Source organism: Geotrypetes seraphini, chromosome 5, assembly GCF_902459505.1.
Source record: "Geotrypetes seraphini chromosome 5, aGeoSer1.1, whole genome shotgun sequence".
In the NCBI taxonomy this organism is placed as follows: domain Eukaryota; kingdom Metazoa; phylum Chordata; class Amphibia; order Gymnophiona; family Dermophiidae; genus Geotrypetes; species Geotrypetes seraphini.
Genome location: NC_047088.1, coordinates 215,938,736 through 215,965,691, shown reverse-complemented (window position 1 = coordinate 215,965,691; position 26,956 = coordinate 215,938,736). Strand labels below are relative to the sequence as shown.

Below are 26,956 nucleotides of genomic sequence, written 5' to 3'. Positions count from 1 at the left end.
TTCTTTCACGACACACATATTTACCCCTAAAGTATCTAATCCCTTATTTATTTTTTCTTTAATCATTCTAGTAAATACTCTCTTTTTCCCTCCCTTTCCCACCCAATACATTGGCTGCTTAAGGATACACATTGGAACTGTAACCCGAACATTCTCCCCCCCTCAGGCAAACATTATTAAATATTCAAACAAATTTCCCTTCTATCTATCTATATTAATCTTTAATATCTTTAATCATTTTTCCATAACATTTCATTAATGTATCATTATCCATTTGAACAATTTTTAATTTGTTTTCTTCAGATATTTCAATATTTCATATTTTTATAATTCTTCATAGAGTCATCAAAACCATCTTAATGTTCTATGTTAATATATCATAGGTTCTGGTTTAGAAAGAAAATCTTTTAGTTTTTCTGGATCCTCAAAATATAAGGATTTGTCTCCTGATGATATTCTCATTTTCGCCGGATAATATAGACCATATTTAAATCCTTTTTCTCTTAGTTGAGGTCTCATATCTAGTAGTCTCTTTCTTTTATTTGCTGTATTTTTGGCAAAGTCTGGTAAAAACCATATTCTAGATCCTTTATAATTTAGGTTTTTATCTTTTTTTGCAGCATTTAATATTTCTAATGCTTGTTGGTATCTAAGCATTTTGAAAATTATCGGTCTTGGCTTGCCTTTGTTTTCTAAATTTTTGGTTGGGATTCTATGTGCTCTTTCTATTTCAAGTGGTTGTTTTAAGTCTAGTTGTATTATTTTTGGAATTAAATTTTCAAGGAAAAGGATAGTATTCTTTCCTTCTAAATTTTCCTGTATTCCAAAAAGTTTAATGTTTTTCCTTCTTCCTCTATTCTCATAGTCCTCCAGTTGATCTTTCAATTTATTTATTTCCAGGCTGTCATTTTTACATCTTTTTGATTCACTTTCTATAATTTCCATTTTTGATTCTAATTCAGTTGTTCTTTTGTTGTTAACTTCCATTTGTCTATGAATGTTTAAAATTTCTTCTTTCATTTCAGACATATTAGTTATAGTTTCCTTGAGCATTTGTTTGATTTGTCTTAGTTCTTCCATAACTTCTGCTTTACTTAATGTGTCTGACTCTTCAATAGGAAGTGGTATCTTGCTTGGTGTTATTTGATCTTGTTTCTGTCTTTTTGCAGATGTACCAGCCTCATTTTTGTTTTGTCTGGTGCTTGCCATGTTGTTGTTTTCTTTTTCTTGGTTCTTCTTCTTTCTTAAATTTATTCTCTTAGGTTTATGTTTGGTTTCTTAGGTTTTTAATCCTTTTTCTTTCAGGATTTGGTTTTATCTTTTGAAGTAGAAATTTTTCTTTTTTAGTCTTTTTCCTTTCTTTTTTCCTTTCTTTTTTTCAGTTATCTGTCCCAATCTTGTACTATGAAAGCATACTCCTCATTTAGGGTCTTTTATCACTTTAATATTGGCAAGAAGGTTATTTTATAACCACCATATTTTAAAGATTGATATTTATCAACTTTTTACTTATATCAGTTTGAAACTCTTTTACTTTTCTCACTTTCGTCGGGTAAATCAATGTTAGACCATCTCAATCTTTGAACAGACTCAAATCTACTATTACAGTATTCTTAGAGTAACTGTCAGTTATTTGTCTCCAGTTCTATTGCTGTGGAAGAAAAAAAAAATCCTTTTCTCTGGTTATTCTCCTTTAATCCCCGTCTCTGCCTCGATGAAGGAGGGGAACACTCAGTCTAGTAATCTTTCTTTCCCTTAGGTTTCTCTCAGACTCGGCGGATCAAATCTTTCCACAGATTTAATTCACTATCTCTGTCAGTCACTCTCTCTCGATGACACACCGCTTCAGCGCCGAGAAAAAATTCGGTAGTCCTTTCTTCTAGCTCTCCTCTCTCAAGCCCAATCGCAGCCCCGACTGAGGAGAGCAACACTCCATCCAGTTATTTTTTTTTTTATTTTGGCAATCTTGAAGCAACTGTCCTCTATCTGTTCTCAGCGTCTCTCAAATGCCTCGATGTTTTGCTGCTTCAGTTTTTTTTTTTTTTAAAAAAACTCTGTTAATCCTTTCCTCTGGCTCCTCTCTCATAAGCCCAATCGCAGCTCTGATAGAGGAAAGTAATACCCAATTCATTAATTTTCTTTATTTTAGTAAAATGACATTTATTTGTTTTCAGCGCTTCGGCACTTAATCACCGAGAGAAACCGCCGTTATTCCTTTCCCTCAGTTTTCCTCACTCAATCCCCCTTTCAGCATCGTCAAAGGAGGATAATTTTCAACTCTATATTTTTTCCTTATGGGTTCATTTATATCTCATCGGAACAAAATCTTCCTCCACAATTTCTTTACCAGACCTCATTAGCCACTCACACACTCTCCTCGCGGTTTCAACGCTGCAATTCAATTCTCTTAAAACCGCCGAGAGAATACAAACGGCTCTCTGTCTTTCCGACTCCTGTCACCACATACCTCGCTTCAACTGCAGCAAATTAGGATTTTATCTTTTATCTTTTGTTTAGCTTCTTTATTATATATTTTCTATGAAGTTATTCTGAAGGAAAAATTTTTTTTTTATATTTCATTGCCTGGATGGTGAGGAGCTTCACGATCACACTTCCATCCGTGCTCGCGTTAAGCCACGCCCCCAAGAACTATTTTTTTAATGATTTGGTCTCACCTTGAACAGAAATTTTTTTTATAACAGCAGTTCATAATCATTCACAATTTTCCTTTAACAATTGGTTAGGTTTCAAAGTCATTGACTGCTTCTCTATAAGGCTAGTGCAAAGAAGGAAAGATTAACATTTTTCAGCTAATGTTAAGTATCACAATAGAGTAATTATCCAAAAGGAAAGGTTACTATTAATGATCAAGAAGGTGGTATCAATATTGATTACCATTCTAACAAATATGAGGGGTCCATTTACCTAGGAGGTAGTTTTTCCAAGTGTAAAGCTCTGCACAGGGCAGGAGCACAGGAAACCACTCCTCCTCCAGTTCACCACTGGACCATCGGGGATTTTAAAGGTACGCCGGGGAGGCGGGAGGAAGGTAAAAGTTTTAACACTCAGTTGGGACAGGAAGCAGATGGAATCCCTCCTGTCCCGGCCCATTGCTGGACCACCAGGTTATACAGCAGGCCCAGTGGAAGCCTGCAAGAGGTCCGGGAGGGGGGCAGGCAGGTGCTGACCCGAATATAAACTGAGACTCCCATTTCTTGACCCAAAAATCTTGGCTTATGTTCAAGTATATAGGCCAAATTGAATTGAATTAATTAATTACTTAAAAAAAAATTACAATTAAAAGTTAGGAATGGAATTCCACGCAGCACCTAGCGATGCCTATGTGGCGGTGCCTTCCAACACCTAATGTTGCCTATCTGAAAAGTATGCAACTATATGTGAACAAACTGATTGCAGCTGATTTTTTATATATATACCAAGACCTCAAACACCCAAGACACTACTTGTACTTATTTTATGTCCTTGCTTGGGTGACGTGTTCATCTTCGGTCTTGTTAAATTTTTAATGCAGGTATTGATACCCTAATGCTATAAGTTAAGTGCTCTTCCTCAAATTATGTATAGCACCACATAGATGCATTAAGATATCAACACCTGCATTAAAAATTTAACAAGACTGATGATGAACACGTCACCCCCGCAAGGACACGAAATAAGTACACTTCAATGTCTTGGGTGTTTGAGGTCTTGGTATATGTAAAAATCAGCTACAATCAGTTTGTTCACATATAGTTGCATGTTGTATGATTAGTTGAACAAGCTATTTTTCCATATATCTATTTGGACTATCTGAAAAGTAGGCATGGTTAGATGCAGAGAATAGGGTGGTTGACATAGGTGTTGCTAGGCATCCAAGATAGGTGCCAGTAAATCAGGCCAGTTAAAACTTGGCCTAATGTAACTGTGCCTACCTTTAGGATACCTAGTGATGCCTGCTTAGATGCTGATAGGCTTGATTCTATATATGGTGCCTAGCAGTTGATTGACAACCACGCTGAGTGGAACCTACAATGTAGGAACTGCTAGGTGCCATTTATAGAATCATGCCCAGAAGGTATATGCACATATTTACACCTTCTTTGAAGCATGTATAAACTTGCATGTGGGTATCTGTATGTTATTGGGGTTTGTTTTGAATACCTATTTTTATCATTTATTATTTATATACTGTCTACATATACTGTGTACATTCAGGTGCTGTAGATATTTTTTTTTGTCCTTGGAGTGCTCACAATCTAATGGAGGATTAAGGGATCCTTTTATCAAGCAGTGGTAGAGTGTTTTACCATGGGCTGGCGAAGTAAATCCTTCAACACTCATTCAATTCCTATGAGCATCGGCGCATTTACCTTGTCAGCTTGTGGTAAAACGCTCTACCGCTGCTTGATAAAAGGAGCCCTAAGCAGTGGAGTAGTAAGGGGAGCAGGGGATGGACCACCCCGGGCGCCGTGTCAGTGGGAGTGCCGGGACCTCCCCGCCCCACCACGCTTTTACCATCCCTCCCAAGTTCCAAAGCATATTAATAAAATGGGAGGAGTCCCTTATAAATGATGGTGTTTAAATATGCTTCGGGACTTGGGTCATATACCAGAATCAGTGATACTAGCTACCCTGGATATTACTTCATTGTATAGGATGATTCCACATCAAGCAGCACTGGGCATTATTAAATTTCATTTGGACCGTAGTGAAAGGGTATAAAAACTGATTTTTTGATCCAACTTGCAGATTTGGTGATTTCTCAAAATTACTTTTGGTTCACAGGTAATTTTTATCTACAAACTCAAGGAGTGGCCATTGGAGCCACTTTGGCCCCCTCAATGGCTACTTTATATATAGCCAAGTTGGAAGAAACTAGAGAATGACATGGGGACCGTTTACCACGGTAAACCGTGGTCACCACAGTAAATCCACAGGAATGCAGACATTTGCAACTGGTTTACTGCAGGAATGGGGACAAGACCTTTCACTGCCCCGCGGGAATGGGGACAAGACCTTTTACCACCCCGTGGGAGTGATGAAAAGTCTTGCTCCTGTGGTAAAAAAATTGCGCCAGTGTCAGACTCAGCATCTCCTCCCCAGCTCCTCTTGGCCTATTTTACCTTCAGGAGCCAGCCATGCCACGATGAAGACAGAAGGAACCTAAAACCAAAGCCTGAGACCAATGTGATTTGAAGAATAAAATTACCAGACAACAAAAGGTAGAAAAAAATAAATTTATTTTATATTTTGTGATTAGAATATTTCAGATTTGAAATATGTATCTTGCTAGAGCTGGTATTAGACATAACTGGGGACCGCAAAGCCCAGGCTGTGCATCCTCAGCTTCCAGCTGGCTTAGGGCACTCCTGTAACACTATTTCTACCATGTGTGACTGAAGTATTCTGTTAGCTTAATTTTTTCTATGTAGCATTCTGTAGTAATTTGGTTTGTTCAGTTTTCACAATAATGGAGGGGATATTTGTGAAAGGGAGGGAAGACAGGGGTTTTGTTGATCCTTGCTCTGTATTATTTGTGTTTATAAAATGACAATTGTACAGAATATTGTCTCTTTTTATACTTTAATAAAATAAGTTCAGATGGGGACCAAGCTTGCAAGGACAGGGCAGGGAAGGGGACTGAGCTTGTGGGGACGGGGCAGGTACAGGGACAAACTCACAGGGACGGGGTGGAAATGGTGATAAATTTTTCCCCCGTGTCATTCTCTAAAAGAAACCTTCATTTATCCATCTTCTCAATTTAAATCTATAACCTTTTGGAAACGTTTTCTATATGATATCTTTTTCATCTGGACTGATACTGAGGGTAATCTAAAAGTATTTGGAGAATGGCTAAATGGGCTGGACCCTCAGATCAAGTTCACATTAAAATATGATTCACAACAGATAAAAATTTGGGATCTATTGATGATTAAAGATCAACATCATCTCAAGACAACTTTATATCAAAAGCCTGTTGAAAAAATACTCTTTTACAGTTTCATAGTCATCAACCATATAGGCTAAAGTCCAACTTGCCAGTAGAGCAACTTCTTAGATTAAGAAGAATATGCACAGAGGAGGATTAATTTAAAAGATACTTAAAACAACCTTATTTATGGAAGCTTTCACTAACTGAGTGATTATATTGTAAAAGAACTTTGGAGGTGTACTATCTGATTATGTACCTGTCATGTCATATTTATGATTGTATTTTGTAAACCACTTATACAATCCAAGGTTCTGGAGACACGCATTGCCCAATGGGGTTACCCGAGGAAACATATCCAAAAAGCACTCCTTCGGGCTAAGTATGCGAATCAAGACCTATTATTGCAAGACAAACCCCAGAATATAGAAGAGAAGCTGGTGTGTGTACTTCCATGTTATGATCATACCCATATGTGGGTTACAAGTATGAAAAAGCATTGGCATATTACGAAGATGACTTCAGAGATCTTTGATGAGTTTCCTACTATAGCCTATAATAGGGGAAAAAATTTAGAACGACTGTCTAAATATAGATATATGAATGATGAAGATTTAGATGATATAGTTGGTGTACATAGGAAATGTGGTAGCTGTCAATGGTGTGAACAAATGATCGAAGGGTCTGAATGGGAACCACCAGGACGAGAAAATAAACATATAATTTCAAAAACACATACTACATGTAAATCACGCAATGTGGTTTATGCTATCACATGTCCATTTGGTTTAATATATGTTGGAAGGAGTAGTCAGACTCCTGTACATATTAGACTGAATGAACACAAGTCCAGAATAATGAATGGTATTCTATAGGCAACATTTGTGCAGCATTGGTTGGATCTGAGGCATACAGTTGAGGATATCAGGTGGAGAATCATTGACCAGATCAAAGTAGGGTGTGAGGGAGGACATCACGAAAAGAGATAAAATTTTAGAGAACAGCACTGGATTTTCACATTAAACACTGTCATACCGACAGGTTTAAATATGGAGTTCGAATGGATGTCACTGTTCTAATTCCTGATTGACATTTATAGAGAGGGAGTTTTAAACTGGAAATCAGACACCATGACCATCTTTTTGACAGAAAACTTAGTCGAGATGGTGCGTGACAAGAGTGAAGGGGTAAGATTTATATACTAAGTAGCTAAAAATTTTCTTTGTAATATCATGTGGGAATTTCATCATTCGGTTTTGATACTGCAGGGGACTGTTCTTGAGAAAGCTGAGTGGCGAAACATGTTCCCGACATCGATTAACAAGCTTCAAAAATAATAAAATACGCTGATAGTGAAACGGCAGCAAAGCTAAGTCATTTTGGGCGCGCAAACCGATTTAGCGTGCGCTAAAAGCTAAGGCGCCCATAGAATATAATGGGCACCTTAGCATTTAGCGTGCGCTAAATCAATTAGCGGAGATTTGATGATGACTATATGTCACAAAAATGTTTTATTACACAGCCGTTGAATTAGTGATTGGTTGGTTGGTAGCATTTCTGAGGGATCTGCAATAGATAGTTCTTTAAATGCAATTTGGAGATTTATATACTGCCGCACTTATGCATGATTGAGACTATTTTAAAACAGGCACTTAGATATCTTACTAAAAAAATCCCAATTTCAACAGATGTTCCAGGTGCAATCTCCTTCAATTTATGTTCTATATCCAAGTACTTTCAGACCTCAGCACCATCACTCCACAGCGCTAAGGGCCAGATTCACAAAACAAACAACCGATTGTGTACCGATCGGTTTGCGACCCCTTTACGAGCAAATTTCCCTCTGCCCCGATTAATTTACCTCTCTGCCAACCATCCTCCAATCCGCACATGCAAATGAGGGCAACGGCATGCAAAGTAGGCAGGGACACGATTCACAAACCAAAACCCTGCAACACTGACTGGGCTGGCTGATCACAAATAAGCGACTGCTGAGGACCAGTCGCTCAAGCCCTTTCCGACTGCCCTGCTCTCTGCCCTGTCAGTCCCGAACTCTTCTTGCAGCCCCGAACTCTCCTGCTGCCCCGAACTTTTCCGCTGCCCTGGATCGCCTGCCTGCCCCAATCACCTGCATCCCTGGAGCTGCCTGCCCAAACGCCTGCCTGCCCGAATGCCTGCCTGCCCCAACTCTCCCACCCTTCCCCGCAGTGCAGACCCATGAGGCTTTTCTTTATTAATATGCTTTAAACTTAAGTTAGAACCACGGGCCAGTGATGATCCTACACATAATTCTTCCCGCTATACAAAACAGTTACCCCCTCTTCTATTAAACTGTGCTAGCAGTTTTTAGCGCAGAGAGCCATGCTGAATGGCCCATACTGCTCCTGACGCTCATAAGAACTCTATGAGCGTTGGGAGCAGCGCGGCTCTCCGCGCTAGAAACTGCTAGCACAGTTTAATAGAAGAGGCCCTCAGAGCGGTGGAGTGGTGGTGCTGAGGCCTGAAAGTATTTGGATATAGAACATAAATTGAAGGAGATTGCACCTGCAACATCTGTTGAAATTGGGATACCGATAGGAGATCCAGATATACTTAAATAAAATTAACATCATTACTGTGAAGGTCTTACTAAAAAAGGCATAAAATAGAATCTTCTTGTAAAATTACCTCCTAAAAGTCATTTCCATGAATAAAACATGGTTTTAAACACAGAAATGTTTGAAAACTTTGAAAACTGCTGACTCCATCTGTAGGCAAAACTGCATCCCCAACCCTATATGTCATGTCTGTCTGTTCAACTTAGATTGTAAGCTCTTCTGAGAAGGGACCATCTATAAATATCAAAATGTACAGTGCTGCATTCGCCTTTCAGCGCTATATAATTGTATATGAGTATAAATTGGATTAAATTAGCCCTTGCTATGCATTTAAGCGTCGAGAGCAACGTGGGGCATTGAGTGTAGCTCCCTGCGCTAAAAACTGCTATTGCAGTTTATTAAAAAGTGAGAGGGTATATTTGTCTATTTTTGTATAGTTGTTACTGAGGTGACATTGTATATTTTAAAGTCATCTGCCTTGACCTCTTTGAACCCCCCTTCCCCCCGAATATAAATGATAATTAACATTTTCTCTGCATACAGTGTGCTCTGTGTTTTTTAAAATTTTATTGTTGGTAGATCATTTTGACTTGGTCATTTTAAAAGTAGCTCACAAGCCAAAAAAGTGTGGGCACCCCTGCTTTACATTGTGATGATGTTATACCTAAGTAAAGTGCATTACAATAATCCAGCTTCAAAATAATTGTAGTCTGTACTAGTGCTGCCCGATTAAAAAATCGGGCTGATTCACTGACCAACCCTCCTCCCCGCATACCTTCAGGTCTCCTAAAGCAGGAGCAGTACTGCTCTGGCAGCGAAAAGCCTGTCTTAAGGAGGGGTGGGACCATGCAGCAGAGGCCAACGGCATCCTGCTAGAATCACTACATCACCGGCAATCCTCTGCAGGCCGTAATTAGTTTTGAAAGTGAGACCGGGAGGACAGGGAGAATCCAGATGACACTGGAGGGAAGGGGGAAACATGCCAGCCTTTGGGGGGCCTCTGGTGTAGCTATTAGAAGTATAAGGAGGGAGGGGGTCCAAAGAGAGAGAGGAATATACTGGACTGAGGGTAGAGGGGAAGGGGAAGAAATAATGGGTCTTAAAACAGAGGAGAAGGAGAGAGATGGTGGACAATGCAATGGAGGAAGGGAGGGAAAAGAAAGGGAGAGAAGTTGAACCATAAGAACATAAGCAATGCCTCTGCTGGGTCAAACCTGAGGTCCATCGTGCCCAGCAGTCCGCTCACACGGCGGCCCAACAGGTCCAGGAATGTGCAGTAATCCTCTATCTATACCCCTCTATCCCCTTTTCCAGCAGAAAATTGTCCAGTCCTTTCTTGAACCCCAGTACCGTACTCTGCCCTATTACGCTCTCTGGAAGTGCATTCCAGGTGTCCACCACACGTTGGGTAAAGAAGAACTTCCTAGCATTCGTTTTGAATCTGTCCCCTTTCAACTTTTCTGAATGCCCTCTTGTTCTTTTATTATTTGAAAGTTTGAAGAATCTGTCCTCTCTACTCTCTCTATGCCCTTCATGATCTTGTAAGTCTCTATCATATCCCCTCTAAGTCTCCTCTTCTCCAGGGAAAACAGACCCAGTTTCTCCAATCTCTCAGCATATGAAAGGTTTTCCATCCCTTTTACCAGACGCGTCGCTCTCCTCTGAACCCTCTCGAGTAACGCCATGTCCTTCTTAAGGTACGCCGACCAATATTGGACGCAGTACTCCAGATGCGGACGCACCATCGCCCGATACAATGGCAGGATAACTTCTTTCGTTCTGGTTGTAATACCCTTCTTGATTATGCCTAGCATTCTGTTTGCCTTCTTAGCGGCCGCTGCGCACTGTGCCGTCGGCTTCATTGTCATGTCCACCATTACCTCCAAGTCCCTTTCTTGGGTACTCTCATTTAACAACATCCCTCCCATCGTATAGTTGTACCTCGGATTTCTGTTTCTCACATGTAATACTTTACATTTCTCAACGTTGAACTTCATCTGCCATCTCGTCACCCATTCCCCTAGTTTGTTCAAGTCACGTTGCAATTCTTCGCAGTCCTCTTTAGTCCGAGCTCCACTAAATAGTTTGGTGTCGTCCGCAAATTTTATTATTTCGCACTTCGTCCCTGTTTCTAGATCATTTATGAATATATTAAATAGCAGCGGATGGTGTGGAGGAAGGGGGGATAGAAATACTGGATGGGGTGAAGTGGTCATTAGAAAAATGCTGGACTGCGAGGATGGAGGTAAAAAAAAAGGAGAGGTGCCTGATCACTAGGGGAAGGAAGGGAAACGGAACCGAAGGGGAGGATAGAGATGAAGATGGATGGTGAGCACGGAGAAGAAGAAAATGTCAAATGGGCAGGAGACCCTGGCAAGCAAGTTAACAGAAGACAAACAGAAACCAGAGCATGGGACCAACATGGTTTGAATAATGACCAGACAACAAAAGGTGGAAAAAATAATTTTGTTTTCTGTTTTCTGATTATATGTCAGATTTGAAATGTGTATCCTGCCAGAGCTGGTGTTAGACAGCGAATGTGAGCTAGGACCTAACAGAGAGAGGAAAAGTCTTTTATTTGTTTATTTTGTTTACACCACGGCGCCAGCGTGGGTAGGAGAGGGCAAACGGGGAGGGGTGGGTGAAGAGGCTACAAAATAAACTCATCAAGGACATTTGAAACAAACTCCTAATTGGACAGGAAAATCAAATTGAATTGAAAAATCGATTCAATAGGCTGAATCGAATTGAATTGAAAAATTTTTCCTTAAATCAGCTGCACTAGTCTGTACCAGTAATTGAAAGTCATAACCAGATAACATTGGTTTAACTCTACTAAGCAAACGCATTTGGTAGTAGTAGTAGTAGTAGTAGTAAGACCTATGGGGTTCATAATAAAACAACATCTAAAAAGTGTCCTAAATGGCTACTTGGACGATCAAAAAGCCTGATCGTCCAAGTACCCATAACCAAAGCTGGTTTTTAGACGTATCTAAAAACAGCTTAGGCCTTTCCCCTGCCTCTAAACGCATAGAGAGAAAAGAGGCGTGTTTAGAGGGGGGGAAAGGACGGGCAGTGGGCGGCCGACCTACACCTAGGCGTACAACAAGTATAACCAAAACCGTAGGCAGGTTGCCTAGTCGGCACTTATACCTTTTTGACTTACATGAAGTCAAACCAGTTCTAAGTGCCGAAAAAGGGGCCGCTGAGCTGATTGTGGCTGCTGCGATCAGCTCAGCAGCCCCAGCAACCTGCCTACCCCTCCACCACAAGCATCGCGTCAGGAGAGATGCCTCATCTCCCCTACTACGATACTATCACTCCTCTACCTGAACTGCCGCGACCCGCGGCAGGAGAGATGCCCTATCAGGGGTTCTGGGGGGGCGGTCGTTGGGGGGAGGGGGGTTGTGTCGAGGGCAGGAGGGCCTGGGATCCCTCCTGCCTGTATTGTAGTGGGGGGTGGGGGGTAGGGGTCGCCAGGGCCAGGAGGGCTTGGGTTCCCTCCTGGCCCAATCCAGTTGGGGGGGTCGCCGGTGCCAGGAGAGCTTGGGTTCTCTCCTGGCCCGTTCGTGTCAGAGGGGGATGCCGGGGTCAGGAGAGCTTGGGCTCTCTCCTGGCCCGCTCTTGTCAGAGGGGGGGTCGCCGGGGCCAGGAGGGCTTGGGCTCCCTCCTGGCCTGCTTGTACTCGGCAGGGGCAGGGGGGGGGGCACGATCGCCGGGGCAAGAGGGCTTGGGTGTTTAGTAGAGGCAGGCCATAATCAAAACAAAACTCCTTTTGGACGTTTGTTTTGATTATGGACATTTTCCCTGCTTCTGCTTTGAATGTTTAAGGACTTAGGCCAAAAGGGGACTTAGACGGTTTTTTTGATTATGCCCCTCCACATGTATATTGAAACTAGATCTATAAGGTTTACCTGAAAATGGGAAGAATTTTTCAGAGGGGTGGGGAGTGATGGAAGCACATTTCTGTATATCTTTTTGATTTCTATAAGCATGCATATCAGTTTATATGGGGAAAGACAAATTTTTCACAACTCATTCTTCAAAGAGAAATGTATCCCTTTGAAAACTACCTGCTAACTTTTTAGATACATGCACTTTTGAAATGTTACTCATAGTTATCATTACACATAGAATTCTACTCATTAAAATCTTAACAGGGATATTAAGGCTTTCATGAATGTATATTAAGGTACTTGTTAATACTTTAGTGAGCTGAAGATAAATCACAGAATTAATGACCATAATGAGATGTAAATGAATGTATGCAAATTATCACTCTATTCACTCATTAACAACTGCATGCTGTAACCACAACATTGATATAACTATGTGACACCACAGAATAGAAGTGTTACCAAATAAAACCCACTACAGTTTAAATTAGGCAATACCCCCTAAGACTCATTTTTAGTGGGAACTGCTGAGAGCATAGCAAAAATGGCAGTAGTTCCTGCCAAAAGTGGGTCTGCTGCTGCCTCAGACATGTTACAGCCCACAGCCATCTGAACTGCAGAGTCATTATGCTGTTCCTCCGTCAGCATATCTAGTTGGCTGGAAGTACATTTGTGGCTTTGTTTTTACACATTCAGCCCTTTTCCATCAATGAACCCACTGATTGATGAGCCCCACAAACCAAACAGCATTTGTTTGTCCTGCTGCACTGTCATTATAAAAACAGAAAAAAAAACAACCCACCATTTCACTCGGTCCCAAGATTCAATGGAACCAAAGCAAAAATAAACACTCCCCTTCCCATGGAGCAGCTTTTCTCCCAAGCTGTTAGTGCACCGTAGCAAATTTAAATGCACAGCAAGGGCTAATTTAATCCAGTTTATACTCATGAGAGCAAACTTAGCTGCACAGAAAAGACTAAGGGCTAGATTCACTATCTGTGAGCGATCCGATCCACGTCCGTGGAGCTGATTCACAAATCACCCTCATGCAAATGAGGGCGATCGGAATCACGCCCCCAACCGACTGCACGGATCGCTCTCCAATGATCCCGACGCATGCGCAGACCATCTGTAGATGGTCTGCGCATACGCTGGTCCTCCGTGCCCGGCAGAGCTGAAAACTTTTTTTTGTTTTTTACTTTTTCGTGAGCCTGTGGTTTTAACCCACTTTAAACCCGCAGATTAAAACCACAGGCTCACACTGCAGGGAAGGGCAGTCGAGGCAGAGAGCAGGAGTTAGGGCGGCAGAGAGCTGAGAATCAGGGCAGAGAGCAGAAGTTATCAGGACAGCAGAAAGTGGAGAATTGGGGCAGAGAACAGGAGTTATCAGGGCAGCCTCCAATTGCATTAATTTGCATGAGAAGGGGTAGTGAATCGGTTGCCCGGGAAGACTGGCCCACGGACTGCCCACAGATCGAATTGCTTAGATGAGTTAAGTGAATCTAGCCCTAAGTTAGGACTGAGGGATAATTAACAACCTTTGAAAGGATAGCCAGAGTGGCCAGTGGAGCAGTGAACTATTGAGTTGGCCCTATATTTAACTGGTGAAGCACAGACGGGACCAATTAAAATTCTTCCCAGAGCAATGTCAGAAAAAGTTCAGGAAAGGTGGGAGACGGCTCAGGGAAGTAGCTCAAAACCTCATGGTCTGGGCCACTCAGTGATTAGAACCTGAGCGTAAACAACAAGAGAGAGAGTGAAACTGATTGTGCTGGAACAATTTCTGAACATTCTGCCCTCTTCAACTATGTAACAATGGCCTCCCAGAGAAAGCTAGTCCTGGCTCTGACCCATCAACAAAAACTTACATTTTTTACTAAATTAACCCATCCAAGCTATCCAGGATCAAAAAGAGTTAAATGTATACAGAAGCTAGCTGAATGCACCTGTTGTCTTAGGATCTCAAGACGTCTTTGCCTTTCCTCTTCTTCATGTGTCTCTTGAAGGATTTTTTCTTTTTTCTCCATAAGACGTTTTTCCAACAACATCTGCCTAAAAATAATCCTTTAAAAATAGACAGATATTAAGTGAACAAACAGGTATTATAAAATGCACACTTGTGAATCTAGGATTAAACTTTTGTCTGTGTTTTATGTTTAAGAAGTGAAATCACTCACATTACTCATTCTCTAAAATAGCATCTCAATGGACCATATACTGTATGTGGGTCATGTAGTTTAAATGTAGCATTGCAGTGAGAATGTCTGGAGTGTATTTGCTCTGAGCATCTACAGAAAGATGCCTAAGGGCCTTAGGCGAACCTAGGCGGCCCTATGCGTCTCCCTAGTAGAGGAAGAGACGCTTACAATGTAGGCCAACAAAATGCTGGTCTACATTGTAAATAGATGCGGCCGCTATACTTATTGCGGCAAGGGATCTCTCTGCCGCTATAAGTATAGCTGGTCGCAGCCGCCTGTCCGATCGCTGGCAGGAGGGTGCCCAAACCCTGCTGCCAGAAGATGCCCCCCCCTGACACTACCAATTGGTGGCAGGAGGGTGCCCAAACCCTCCTGCCAGAAGATGCCCCCCCCGACAATATCGATCACTGGCAGGAGGGTGCCCAATCCCTTCTGCCCGAAGACGCACCCTTCCCCCCCCCCCCGTGCTAACAGCCCCCAAACCTCCCCTCCACCAAACTAACCTTTTCTTTTGGCCAGACGGGTCTTGCCCGTCCAGCCGGCAGTCCCGCCTCGTTGAAATGAGGCGGGCCCACCCCTTCCCGGCCCATCCCGCCGAAGCCTAAGGCCTGATTGGCCCAGGCTCTAGAAGCCTGGACCAATCAGGCCTTAGGCATAGCGGGTCCATCCATCCCCACTAAGTCTAAGGCTTGATTGGCCCAGGCGCCTAGAGCCAGGCGCCTACAGCTCTGCAGTAGTTTTCTTTATTAAAGCTGTTATATAAATTATTTTACTTATTTGCTTATCCAAAAATTAATGGGTGTAGATATAAGACCTTCTTAGACAGGACCCTAGCATTTCAAGCTGGTAGGCAACAATCTTGGTTAGGTAAATGTATTCAGCAAGCTATGTTATCCTATTGCTGTTTTTGGAAATTAATTAAGACCACTTTGTTCGATAAGTTTATTACTTAGTGAGTTTTATTATTGAAATTCTATTTTACAAATATTTGTATTTTTTACTGTATTATTGTATTTCGCTGATTGTCCAGCTCTTTTTAGTGTAAACCGCCTAGAACTTTTGGTTATGGTGGTATAAAAGAATAAAGTTATTTTTTTTTTGTAATCATTTTTATTAGAATAAAGTTATTATTATTATTATTGTGCAACCCCCAAAAAGATGCCTCTGCTGCAGAGCAGGAGGTGGGAGGATCTCCTGAGGGTTATTATGGTAATGGAAGCTGGCAGATCTGTCCAGATGGAGATGGTGGGAGCTAAATCTGAGAAGGGGGAAAAACAATAAATAAAAGGATTAATTCTATTGGACTAGGATCTTTGGTCGTCCAGCCCCCACCGAAGCCCTGAGCACTGAGGGGGAAATCCCAGAATTCAGGAGGTAGATCCTGTTTACGGCTGGCTAGAGTAACCTCTGCTGGAAAGAAGAGGATTTGTGTTTGGTTCCCATAGCATGGGGAGCTGCAAGGAAGGGAAGGACATCCCAAGTGAGAGGGAAGTGGACACAGAGGAGCTCCACTCCTGGCAGGACTTTGCCCTGCTATATGTGGGACCATTGCGCTGGGATGGGATGGACTTATAAAAGAGATTAATCGTATGCAATTTTATTTTTTATGTCCCTGAACCATAAATACTAGTTCCACTCTATGAACTGTTTCTTACTGTTTGAATTGACCTAGTATAAGTTTGAAGTTCATCTGCTATGACTGTGAATTGTTATTCTGATGTCTTTTCCGGAGTTATGACAGAGGTTCAGTGGGGGCAGCAGGAAGCAAGCCTCACAGTTCAATAGTTTTTATTAAGTATTTTAAAGGATACAAGAATCATTTAAAGTACATAGAAACAAAATAAAGCTTTCTGTATATAAAATATATAAATTTATGTTTAACTGTATAGGAGCAAAGGCTCCAATTATTAAAAATGTATGTAAGGGATATATAAGATAAAGATAAGAGAGAGCAGTAAAGAAAAAAGGAAAGAAAAATGAAAGAGAGAAGAGAGGAGAAGAAAAGGATAACAGGAGTGTCTAAGAAGATGAGCGTACATAGGAATCTAAGAATGACCATGGAGATTTGTTGTATTTCAAGTTCATGCAGGTTCGGAATGTAACTCTCTTCTCATATGCGTAGGATTCAAATCTATGATACATACTCAGAGAGTTCCACCAAAAGGTATAATCTAATAGCGAGGGTGATTTCCAATTTTTTAGAATGTGCATGAGGGCAGTCACCAACATGGTATCAATGAGTTTAGGTGGACAATTTGATTGTGTGAAACATGGGTGTTGAGAGCGAAGGATTATAATGTCTATAGAGATTTCTTCTGAGCAGTTAGTAATAGATTGTATGGTGTTCCAGACGTAGGTCCAAAAAGAGCGGACTAGAGTACAATGAAATAACATATGATCAAGAGTTCCTTCCTCTTTCAAACAGTTCCAACAAACAGAGTCTTGTTTTAAGTTAGCTTTCCACATGCGAAGTGGGGTCCATATTGCTTGCCACATAAGGAAGTACATTGATTGTGATACTCTAGAAGATAAAAGCGGGCGATTTGTTGATGACCAGAAAAGCTCCCAATCAATGTCAGAAAGCGGAGTGGTAAGTATAGCGTCCCAGTGCTTCATAGATTGAGGTGAAAAAGTGAAGGAGTGATCTCTTAAAATACTGTAGAAGGATGATATCGCCTTACCTTTTAGTAGAGACAGAGAAGACCAGTTGTAAATAGTATTTTTGGAAGTCATATAGTCAAATCGTATATGTAAAGACGGCAACACTCCAGTGAGAGAACGCCATTGTGAATAAGTAGAAGGAGGTAGCGAGTATGTAGAGCACAGTATATCGAATGGAATTAACGAGTTGAGGGTAGACAATTGATGGACAAACCATATACCTGCCCGCTGCCACCTTTTCCATGATAGAGATTTGTCGTGATTTTGAATTTTGGGATTGTTCCAAAGGGACATGAGTGGACTAACCTTAACTGAGATTTCAGTCAATGTATCTATAAGATAAAGAGCATGCTGCGTTGCACCCAATAAAGAGTATCTCTTTAAGTGCCTTGGTATTGACACCGTTAGTAAGCATGAGATGTGTAAAGGCGTACATAAAAAACATTCCATTTCAAACCAGGCAGGAAGATCTTGAGTGGGAAGATTTTGAGTGGAGGAATTAGTGAGCCAGTAAGCTCCATATTTGGCTAATGAAGCAATATAATAGTGATAGAAATCAGGAAAGTTGAGACCACCGTTGATCTTAGAGGCTTTCAGTTTGGCGAGAGCGATTCGAGGTTTTTTCTTGTTCCAAATGAATTCAGATATTTTCATATTTAGCCAATGAAATAATGATTTCCGGCATAACAGAGGGAGCATAGAAAGAATATAATTAATTTGAGGGGCCAGAGTCATTTTGATGGATGCAATTCTACCCCACCAGGATAGAAAGAGTGGGTTCCATCTAGATGTAGTGTTTAGAACTAGATTTTTGACTTTAGATATATTAAGATCTTGAGCATGAACCGAATCTTTATGTATTAAAATCCCCAAGTATTTCACAGCTTCATGTGACCATGAGAAAGGAAAATGAGCCAAATCTGATGGAAGTATATTATCATTTAGAGGGAAGATCTCTGATTTCTCCCAATTAACAGAGTATCCGGAAAGGAGGGAGTATTGAGTGATAATATGAATAAGATTGGGAAGGGAGAGTAAAGGGTCTCTCAGAAAAAGTAAAACATCATCAGCATAAGCTGCTAATTTGAAATCTCGATCAGAGGAGGGAATACCTTTAATTGAGGGACTTTGTCGTATAGCTGAAAGGAGTGGCTCTAACACTAAATTAAATAGCAATGGTGAGAGAGGACAGCCTTGTCGAGTACCTCTATGGAGGGGAAATTTATTGGATAAAGAGTTGTTAATCCTAATACGAGCTGTGGGTTGATGATATAGCGTTTTTATCCAGTTTGTAAAAAATGGGCCAAAATTATACCACTTCAGGACACGGAAAAGGAAAGGCCACTCCACTCGGTCAAAGGCTTTTTCAGCATCAATAGCTAGGCCTATTACAGGGTCTGACATTGTTTTAGCATGAGCGTTAATATAGTGAAATAGGCGCAGGTTGTCTCCTATATATCTTTGTTTAATGAACCCTGTTTGATCTTTATGTATAAGCAGTGGGATTATTTTGGTAAGTCTTAATGCAAGTAATTTTGCCATTATCTTGTAGTCTAAATTGAGGAGAGAGATGGGGCGAAAGTTTTTAACTAAAGTGTCATCTCTGTCAGGTTTAGGGATTACTACAATGGTGGCCTCAGTGAAATTGAATTGCTTGTCCGGAGTGGAGTGGAGGAAGTCATAATATTTAAGGAGATGAGGAGCTAGTAGGGTGCGAAATTGCTTAAAGAATTCGTTCGTGAAGCCGTCTGGGCCAGGGGCTTTCCCAGCAGGTAAGGAAGATATGGCAGTTTCAATTTCTAATATAGTTATTGGAGAATCAAGTTCCAATTTAACAGATTCTGGAATGGTCGGATGAGTTAAGGAGGTAAGATATGAGTCTATATCTGCTTCAGGAGTGGTAGATTCAGATTGGTATAAAGAAGTATAGAATTTTTCAAATTGAGAGGAAATTAGAGATCTGGTTTTGACTAATTGACCTGATGGATTCTGAATAGCCGTTATATGTAGTCTTTTAGATTTATTTTTAAGGTATCTGGCCAAAGGACGACCCATTATATTATCTCCCATGTAATGACCAGAGTTAGAGATAAAAATATCACGCCTAGCTATATGTGAAACTAAAGTATTATATTCATATTTAAGATTTTGAATACGTTGGAAAGTATTTGGGTCATGTATGTGGTTAGACATATGTTGTAATTCTAAGGTTTTGATGGAGTTTTCTAAATCTTTTTCCTTTCTCATGGACTGTTTCTTTTTCCAAGAGGCAATTTTAATCAATTCGCCTCTAAGGGTTACTTTGTATGCTTCCCAGACAATGGAAGGGCAAATTTCAGGATCTTTAGAATTATTTTCAAAAAACTCCGCAGTGAAAGAATTGATTTTTTCAATAATTTCCTCGTCTAGCAGTAAGGCGTTGTTTAGCCGCCATGAGGGGGATTCCTTATGTGGGGCTGAGATGGAAATATATAAAGAGATGGCAGCATGATCCGTGAGAGAGATTGGATGTATAATGGTATTGGTGAGAAGGAAGCAAGCCTCATGCTGCTCAAAAGTAAGCACTGTATAGCAGAGGACTGTGAAATCTCCATCTTTAATTCCTGGAGGGATCATGTGATCACTTCCAAAAGAGGTGAAGGCTTAAACAGCTGTGCACAGTCAGGTCCTCCCTGAGATCAGGGGCCTCCACTAGATCTGGATTGGACCCTTAGAGATGAAGCAGCATCTGCTGCTACAGAGAACCCTGACTGGGAGAGAAAAAGCATTGAAACAGAGCCCACTTCGTCCAAGTCTTCCTCAGATTGAACCTCCCCATCTTGCGCATGGTAATGTTGAAAATAAACACGAGCTAATATTAGTGGGAAGGGTGGGTGGGGAGGGAGTAAATTTATGTATTTAAGATGATAATAGAAAGAAATTCAAGTGATATGTTCAATTTCAAATGTTGTAATATTGTATGCTTGATGTAAGATGAAAAAATGAATAAAGAATGGAAAAAAAAAAAGAAAAGAAACACGAGCTGAAAAGAAAGGCTCCTACCATTTTGCTTGTAGAAAGACAACTGAGGAACTGGAGAACAGCCCAGAAGATGGGAAGCAGAACAAAAGAATGCTAATGACGCTTCCTACAACAATTCTTGCTAGAAGGGATTGACTACCCACAAGTTCAGGTATAGAGTGTCTGTTGCCCTAGAAATACTGTAAGTAAGTAAATAAATAAATAAAATTATGGAATAAACTTTCCGGTTACCTCAGGTTTTATGCTAATGCCTTTCAGTTTAAAAAATATTTCAAAACATTTTATTTTTTTCAAGCTCTCTCTGTTTAAAGCATGAGCACAGTGTAACTTTTATACTACTCAGTGTGAAAAGATTTAAAAGCTTTTTAATTTGTATGGGTCTATTTAAAGCAGAGATGTAGTGCATTCTAATCAGAACTACCTTGTTTCCCCAAAAATAAGACCTATCGCGAAAATAAGCCCTAGCATAAGATTTAAAGATGCTCCTAATATAGGCCCTACCCCAAAAATAAGCCCTAGTTATGATTGACCCTCCCACCTCTGCTGTTTTAGGAGGTGTCAAAACAGCTCATATGTTTTTATTGTAATCTACTTTGGATCTAAGTGAAATATAACATGTTTAAAATAAGTAAATAAAATTATCTGGTTAGTGCCAGGTTTGACTAGGTGCAGAGTCAGAGTGGAGACACAAGTTATATGGACAGCAGTGATTTTCAGTGCTGCTATCCAGAAAACACATGAATAACTTAGGACAGCAAAAAAGTTGTTCTACGAAATCTGAATAGTAGTGAAAAGTGCCAGCAGTTCACTGCTCTATTTGAATAGTCACTGGCAGCCACTATCCAGATAGTGCCAGCAGCTCAGCAGTCTGGGTATTCACTGGCAGACACTATCTGGGCAGTGCCAGCAACTTCATGAGAGCTGCTAAAATATAATATACGGTATATAGAGGTGAATGTTCTTCTATTCCAGTGGTTCCCAAACCTGTTCTGGGGGACCCCCAGCCAGTCAGGTTTTCAAGATATCCCTAATGAATATGCATGAGAGAGATTTGCATATAATGGAAGTGACAGGTATGCAAATCTCTCTCATGCATATTCATTAGGGATATCTTGAAAACCTGACTGGCTGGGGGGTCCCCCAGGACAGGTTTGGGAACCACTGTTCTATTCAAACCAATTTTTCACTTCATAGTTTTTCAAAAGAATGCTTTACCTCTCTCTGTCTTTCACTGCCTGCTCAGCCATTATTTTCTTAAGTTCTTCCAAGCGTTGTAGATTTTTCTTTTCTTGTTCTTCCCTCTTTTGTTGTATTTTTGCATAATATTTTAGAATCTAACGATTAAAAAATTGAAATATAAAATGAAACAGGATAACACATGTACAGTATTAAAGCAACATGGGGTACAGGACATGCAAATAAAAGAGACACACTTCAAAAGTGTAAATTCAGTTCCACTTCCAGTCAGTCTGTGCATCTAAGCAGGAACATCTTAACCCTCAGACAGATTAGACCAGGGGTAGGCAATTCCGGTCCTCGAGAGCCGGAGCCAGGTCAGGTTTTCAGGATATTCACAATGAATATGTATGAGATGGATTTGCATGCTCTGCCTCCTTGAGATGCAAATCTATCTCATGCATATTTATTATGGATATCCTGAAAACCTGACCTGGCTCCGGCTCTCGAGGACTGGAATTGCCTACCCCTGGATTAGACAATCACTTCGGGATCCTTTTACAAAGGTGCACTAGGGCCTTAACGCGCGGAATAGCACGCGCTAAATTGCCATGTGCGCTAGCCGCTAACACCTCCTTTTAAGCAGGCGGTAATAATTTTGCTAGCGCGCGGTAATTTTGTGCGAGCGCTAAAACCGCTAGTGCACCTTAGTAAAAGGAGCCCTTACGGTGGCAACTTCCTAGGGAGGGGTGGGGGGGCACAAAGGCTATGAAAAGCAGCTTTGCTCATAGCTTTCTCTGTTTAAAGTATGAGCACAGTGTAACTTTTATACTACTCAGTGTGAAAAGATTTAAAAGATGGGGGAGGGGTGAAGATAGAGTTTGGTCTTTCTGTAAGTGAAAGAGATGTTAGGAAATATTTTATTATATAGTATTTAGGTTATATTTTTGTTATGGAAGGGAGGAGAGGGAGGGTGATAAACTTTTTCAAAAAGGAATATTGCAGAATATTAAGTGTTGAGTTATGGAGATTTGCATATATATATTTGCATATTTTAAATGATTAATATACATAAGAATTTTATTATTTGTGTATGATTATGGGAGGGGGTGGGATATATAATCTTTTAGATACATATTGTGATGGAATTTTCAAGTGATAATGTATTATGATAATTTATATTTTATGTACACTTGATGTATTTGTTAAAATGAATAAAGATTTTGAAAAAAAAAAGTGTTGTATCTAAGTTAAAATGTTTTTTTTTTTGTTTTTTTTGTTGACTTGTGCATTTACAGTACAGGTATTATTGTCAAGATCTCTTGTTATGTATTAGTATTGTTTTATTCTTATGTTATGCAAAATTTTCAATAAAACATACTGAACTCAAAAATGTTTTTATTTGTTGAAACACTTATTGTAAGTTTTAAAATTGAATAAAGATTTTATAAAAAAAAAGAACTAGCCTGTTTTTCCAAAAATAAGACCTATCGCGAAAATAAGCCCAAGCACAAGATTTAAAGATGCTCCTAATATAAGCCCTACCCCAAAAATAAGTCCTAGTTATGATTGACCCCCCACCCCCGCAGGAATTCAATGGACTTTGGTGCATTTGCCGTGGGAGAATCGCTACCATGGCTTTGTAAAAGGGGTGCTAAGGTATTTAATTCAGAAGAATATTTGTGGGGGAGTTAGACTTGCTACCTAAATCATAACACAGTGTAAAGTGAAAAGGCTATGTGGTAAATTCAGGGACCATGCCCAGTTTGTGCCCTGCATGTACCACACAGCGCAATTATCACACCTGTGCCAAACAGAAACAAAATATATAACCAATGGAGGGCTCACCACCCTCAAAAAAACATATGATCTCCCTCCTCTCCTCTTCCCCACTTACTGTTCCAAGTCCCTTTCCTGACAGGTAGGAGTATCTGGAACCCTTGGTGGGGGGTGGGGAGGGGCCAGGAAAAGGATGTGGAGTTCTTTAGTTGGATTGGGAAGAGGATCTGGAACCCTTGGAGGGGCTGGGATGGGGGAGTAGACCTGTGCAACCTCACTAATAGACTGCCAGAAGGTATAACAGTGATATTGGAAGTTGTGACAGCTAGCCTGTGGTAAGGATCCACACACTAGCTGTCACAACCTACAGCTAGCTGTCACACTAGCTGTAGGTTATTTTTCAGAGGGTGCTCAGTGGTACCGAGTACCAACTGCTTGTCCATTGCCTGCCTAAAATTGGCCCATAGCCCCAAAGTATTACTGAAAGACCCCAGGCTCTGCACATCCCACACTTATCGAGAGCTTCCCTACACAGGAGGAACAGTGTCTTCAGACAATCTCTGAAAGTCCCCAGAAGAATGTGAAGGTGCATGCTTGCAGCCAGCACTTAACAGCTCAGCACCTGCAAAACGTAGAAGACATAGGCTACAGATGTTGAGCTGTCCAGACAAATAGCTATATACAAGTTGATATTTAAATACCGCGGTCTATGATTCTTTAAAAAAAATTGATGGCTGCATTTAAACATATACCTGAACATTCAGCACCAGCAGCTATCTGGATATTGGTATTGAATATCCAGATATAGTGGACAATGGTAAGGTTGAGCACCATTCAGATAACAAGATACCTATTTGGATAACAGGACAGCTTTCTTACTTTACAAGTATTCTGCTGCTTCTCTCATGTTCTGCCCCAGATTACCCTAGTGGTCTCCAGATAGCATTTGGATAGTCTGCAACAATTTGCAATGGCATTATCTGGATAATGCCACTGAAAATCACTGACTGGCTTCAATCAGTGGCATTTATCTAGGTAGTTCCTCCCAAGCATGCACTTAGGGAAAGATTCTTGGATATTTGTGGTAAAATCTGACAGGCCACTGTCACAGCCACTACTGTGATGATTTCAATAATGCGAGTCATTCTTAAAAAACTGCGCATGCAAATAAGGTTGGAGAAGAGTTGCAGAGGGTCGCTAAATTTGCATGTGCTGATTGCTGGTGATAGTGATTGGTACATGCACAGAATAAACACACAAATAAAAAAAGACCCCAAATAGATCAGCAGGAGGGATGCCCATCCCTCCCACCACCAACGTCAAGCAACCGCTCCCCTGGCAGCGGGAGAGATGCCCACTCCCTCCCACCACCAAGCAACCCCCCTCCCCCCAATAGGAAAGGCCTTAAGCAACCTGGGCCAATCAGAGCCCAGGGAGGGGAAGGCCCGCCATTTTGAAGAGGCGGGCCTGCTGGCCGGAGGTAAGGAAGAGCAGGGGGACATCAGAGGCAGAGGGGAATCATCTGGGGTAGGACTGTGGCAGCAGGGGGGGGAATGGGTGTTGCTTGGTGGCGGGAGAAAGTGGGCATCTCTCCCATTGCTGGAGGGAGGGTGCTGGGAGGGTTGCACAACAGCAGCAGTGAGAGGGAGTTGGCATCCCTCCTGCTGTCAGGGGGGTGTCAGGGGGAGGTTGCTTAATGGCAGCGGCAGGAGGGAGTGGGCTGGCCACTAGACTACCAGGCTTAGTATGGTTGGGGGCTGTTGGGGGGGGCTTTGTTTTTGTTTTTTGCATAACTCTTGTGTGTGTGCTGTGCTTACACACAACAGCTGCGCCCATTAAATAAAGCAGCCCCTGCTTTCCCTGCTTGCCGGAAAGCAGAGTGCAAGGGCTGTTTTTTCTTTTTTGACTGGCAGGCAGACGGGAGGAGTAGAGAGTTGCACGGGGACAGAAATCCCACCCATCCCCACCCGTCCCCGCCAGGATCCTCTCCGTCCCCACCCGTCCCCATCAGGATCTTCTCCGTCCCCACCCGTCCCCGTCAGGATCCTCTCCGTCCCCACCCATCCCCGCAAGGAATTACCTCCATTCCCACTCGTCCCCATAAAAAGCAGCAATTACTTCTGACAGGATCATCAATTCCACAGTTTCTTTTGTGTTTACGCTGCTGTTTTCCTTGTGGAATCTCTTTGGTGGAACCCTTTTTTTGTTTTCTGTTCAGGTAATTAACTTATAAACCCCTCTTTTACTAAGGCTGACATGTCCATTATATTATATGGACGAACCCTGCTTCCAAAGCCTTCCATCCCCATGGGAGTCCCGTGAGCCAGAGAGGGGTCCCCGTGGGAGTCCCGTGGGTTAGAGGGAGATTCCCATGTGAACCCCGCAGGATTCCCGCGATCCCCGTTCCCGTGCAGACCTCTAGGGAGGAGCTGTGCTAGTGACTTTTCTTCTAAGACCAGCTCCTTCTCCAGCAATTTTCCACACACGTAACATGCATATAATTTGCATGCTATTGTGCTGAGAATAGCCAATAAAACAAAAATCACTCCCACCATGGAATTTTTTTTATCGTGGTGTCAGAGCTTAGAGAATCTGGCCCTATATCAGGGAAATTTCCCAGATGCAGACAAAACACTGATTAAAATCTGTTATAGTGCAGTGTTAATTTTGCTGAGCTCTATGGTCTTCCATGTTTTTATATTTTAACAGTTATTGCTTAATAACACAATTGTGACTTTAAACACAAATACAATCGGGCCAGTTCAGCCAGTGGCAATCAGTGTTTTTTTAAACACTTCAGGCTGGATTCTCTAGAGAATGCCTAGTCTCAGCAGCTGCCTAAGGGGCTTTTGAGAATTGCACATGGGCATCCTAAATAGAATCACCTGGTATTCATGTCACAGGCAATATTTATAGAATTGCACTGCTGCTGAGCTGATTGCGACAAGGGAATCTCCCTCCACAATCAGTTTAGCGGCCGCAGCAGGGAACCCATCTGTCCCCCCAGCAAAGATGACCGGTAGGAAGGATGCCCACTCCCTCCTGCCAGAACCCCCATAGCCCCCCACCCCTGAATGTCCGCAACAGAAAGAGTGCTGAATTCCTCCTGCCGCCACCACCCCAATACATCCCCCAGCAGGAGGGATACTCAATCCCTCTTGCCGGAAACCCACTCATCCCCTCCTGAGACATCCCCCGGCAGGAAGGATGCCCACACCCTCCTGCTGGAACCCCCGAAGCTCCCTCACACCTGAATGTCCGTGGCAGGAAGAGTGCCGAATTCCTTCTGCTACCACCACCCCGATACATCCCCCGGCAGGAGGGATGACCACTCACTCCTACTGGAACCCCCCCACCCCCGAGACATTCTGGGATGTGCTGGGGTGGGCTAAGATTCTGATTGGCACAGGTGCCTAAGGCCCCTCCTATTGGTGGAGCCTTAAGCACCTGGGCCAATAAGGGCCTTAGGCCCCTCCCCGGTGCATCCCATAATGCACTGGGAAGAGGAAGGCCTGCCAGTTTGTGGAGGCGGGCCTGCCGGCCAAAGGGAGTAAGAATCTCTCCAGTTGGCCAATGAAAAATAGGTAATGGTTGGGTCCAGATGGGCTTGGGTGGGGTTGGGGTGGAGGCATGCATTTGAGGGGTTTCTGGAAGGAGGGACTGGGCATCTCTCCTGTTGATGACCTTAGGGGGTTGGGG

The 26,956-nt window shown here is 41.9% G+C and overlaps 1 protein-coding gene across 2 annotated transcripts in view; it reads right to left on the bottom strand.

The window, feature by feature from the left end:
• CCDC148 (coiled-coil domain containing 148) overlaps nt 1–26,956 on the bottom strand; it is a 169,298-nt gene that overhangs the window by 13,760 nt on the left and 128,582 nt on the right. For both annotated transcript variants that reach the window (XM_033944463.1, XM_033944464.1), the window contains 2 exons: nt 21,518–21,636; nt 14,369–14,486 (listed from right to left, as the gene is read on the bottom strand). In XM_033944463.1, the coding sequence (XP_033800354.1) occupies nt 14,369–14,486; nt 21,518–21,636 (237 nt within the window). The remainder of the gene's footprint in view (nt 1–14,368; nt 14,487–21,517; nt 21,637–26,956) is intronic.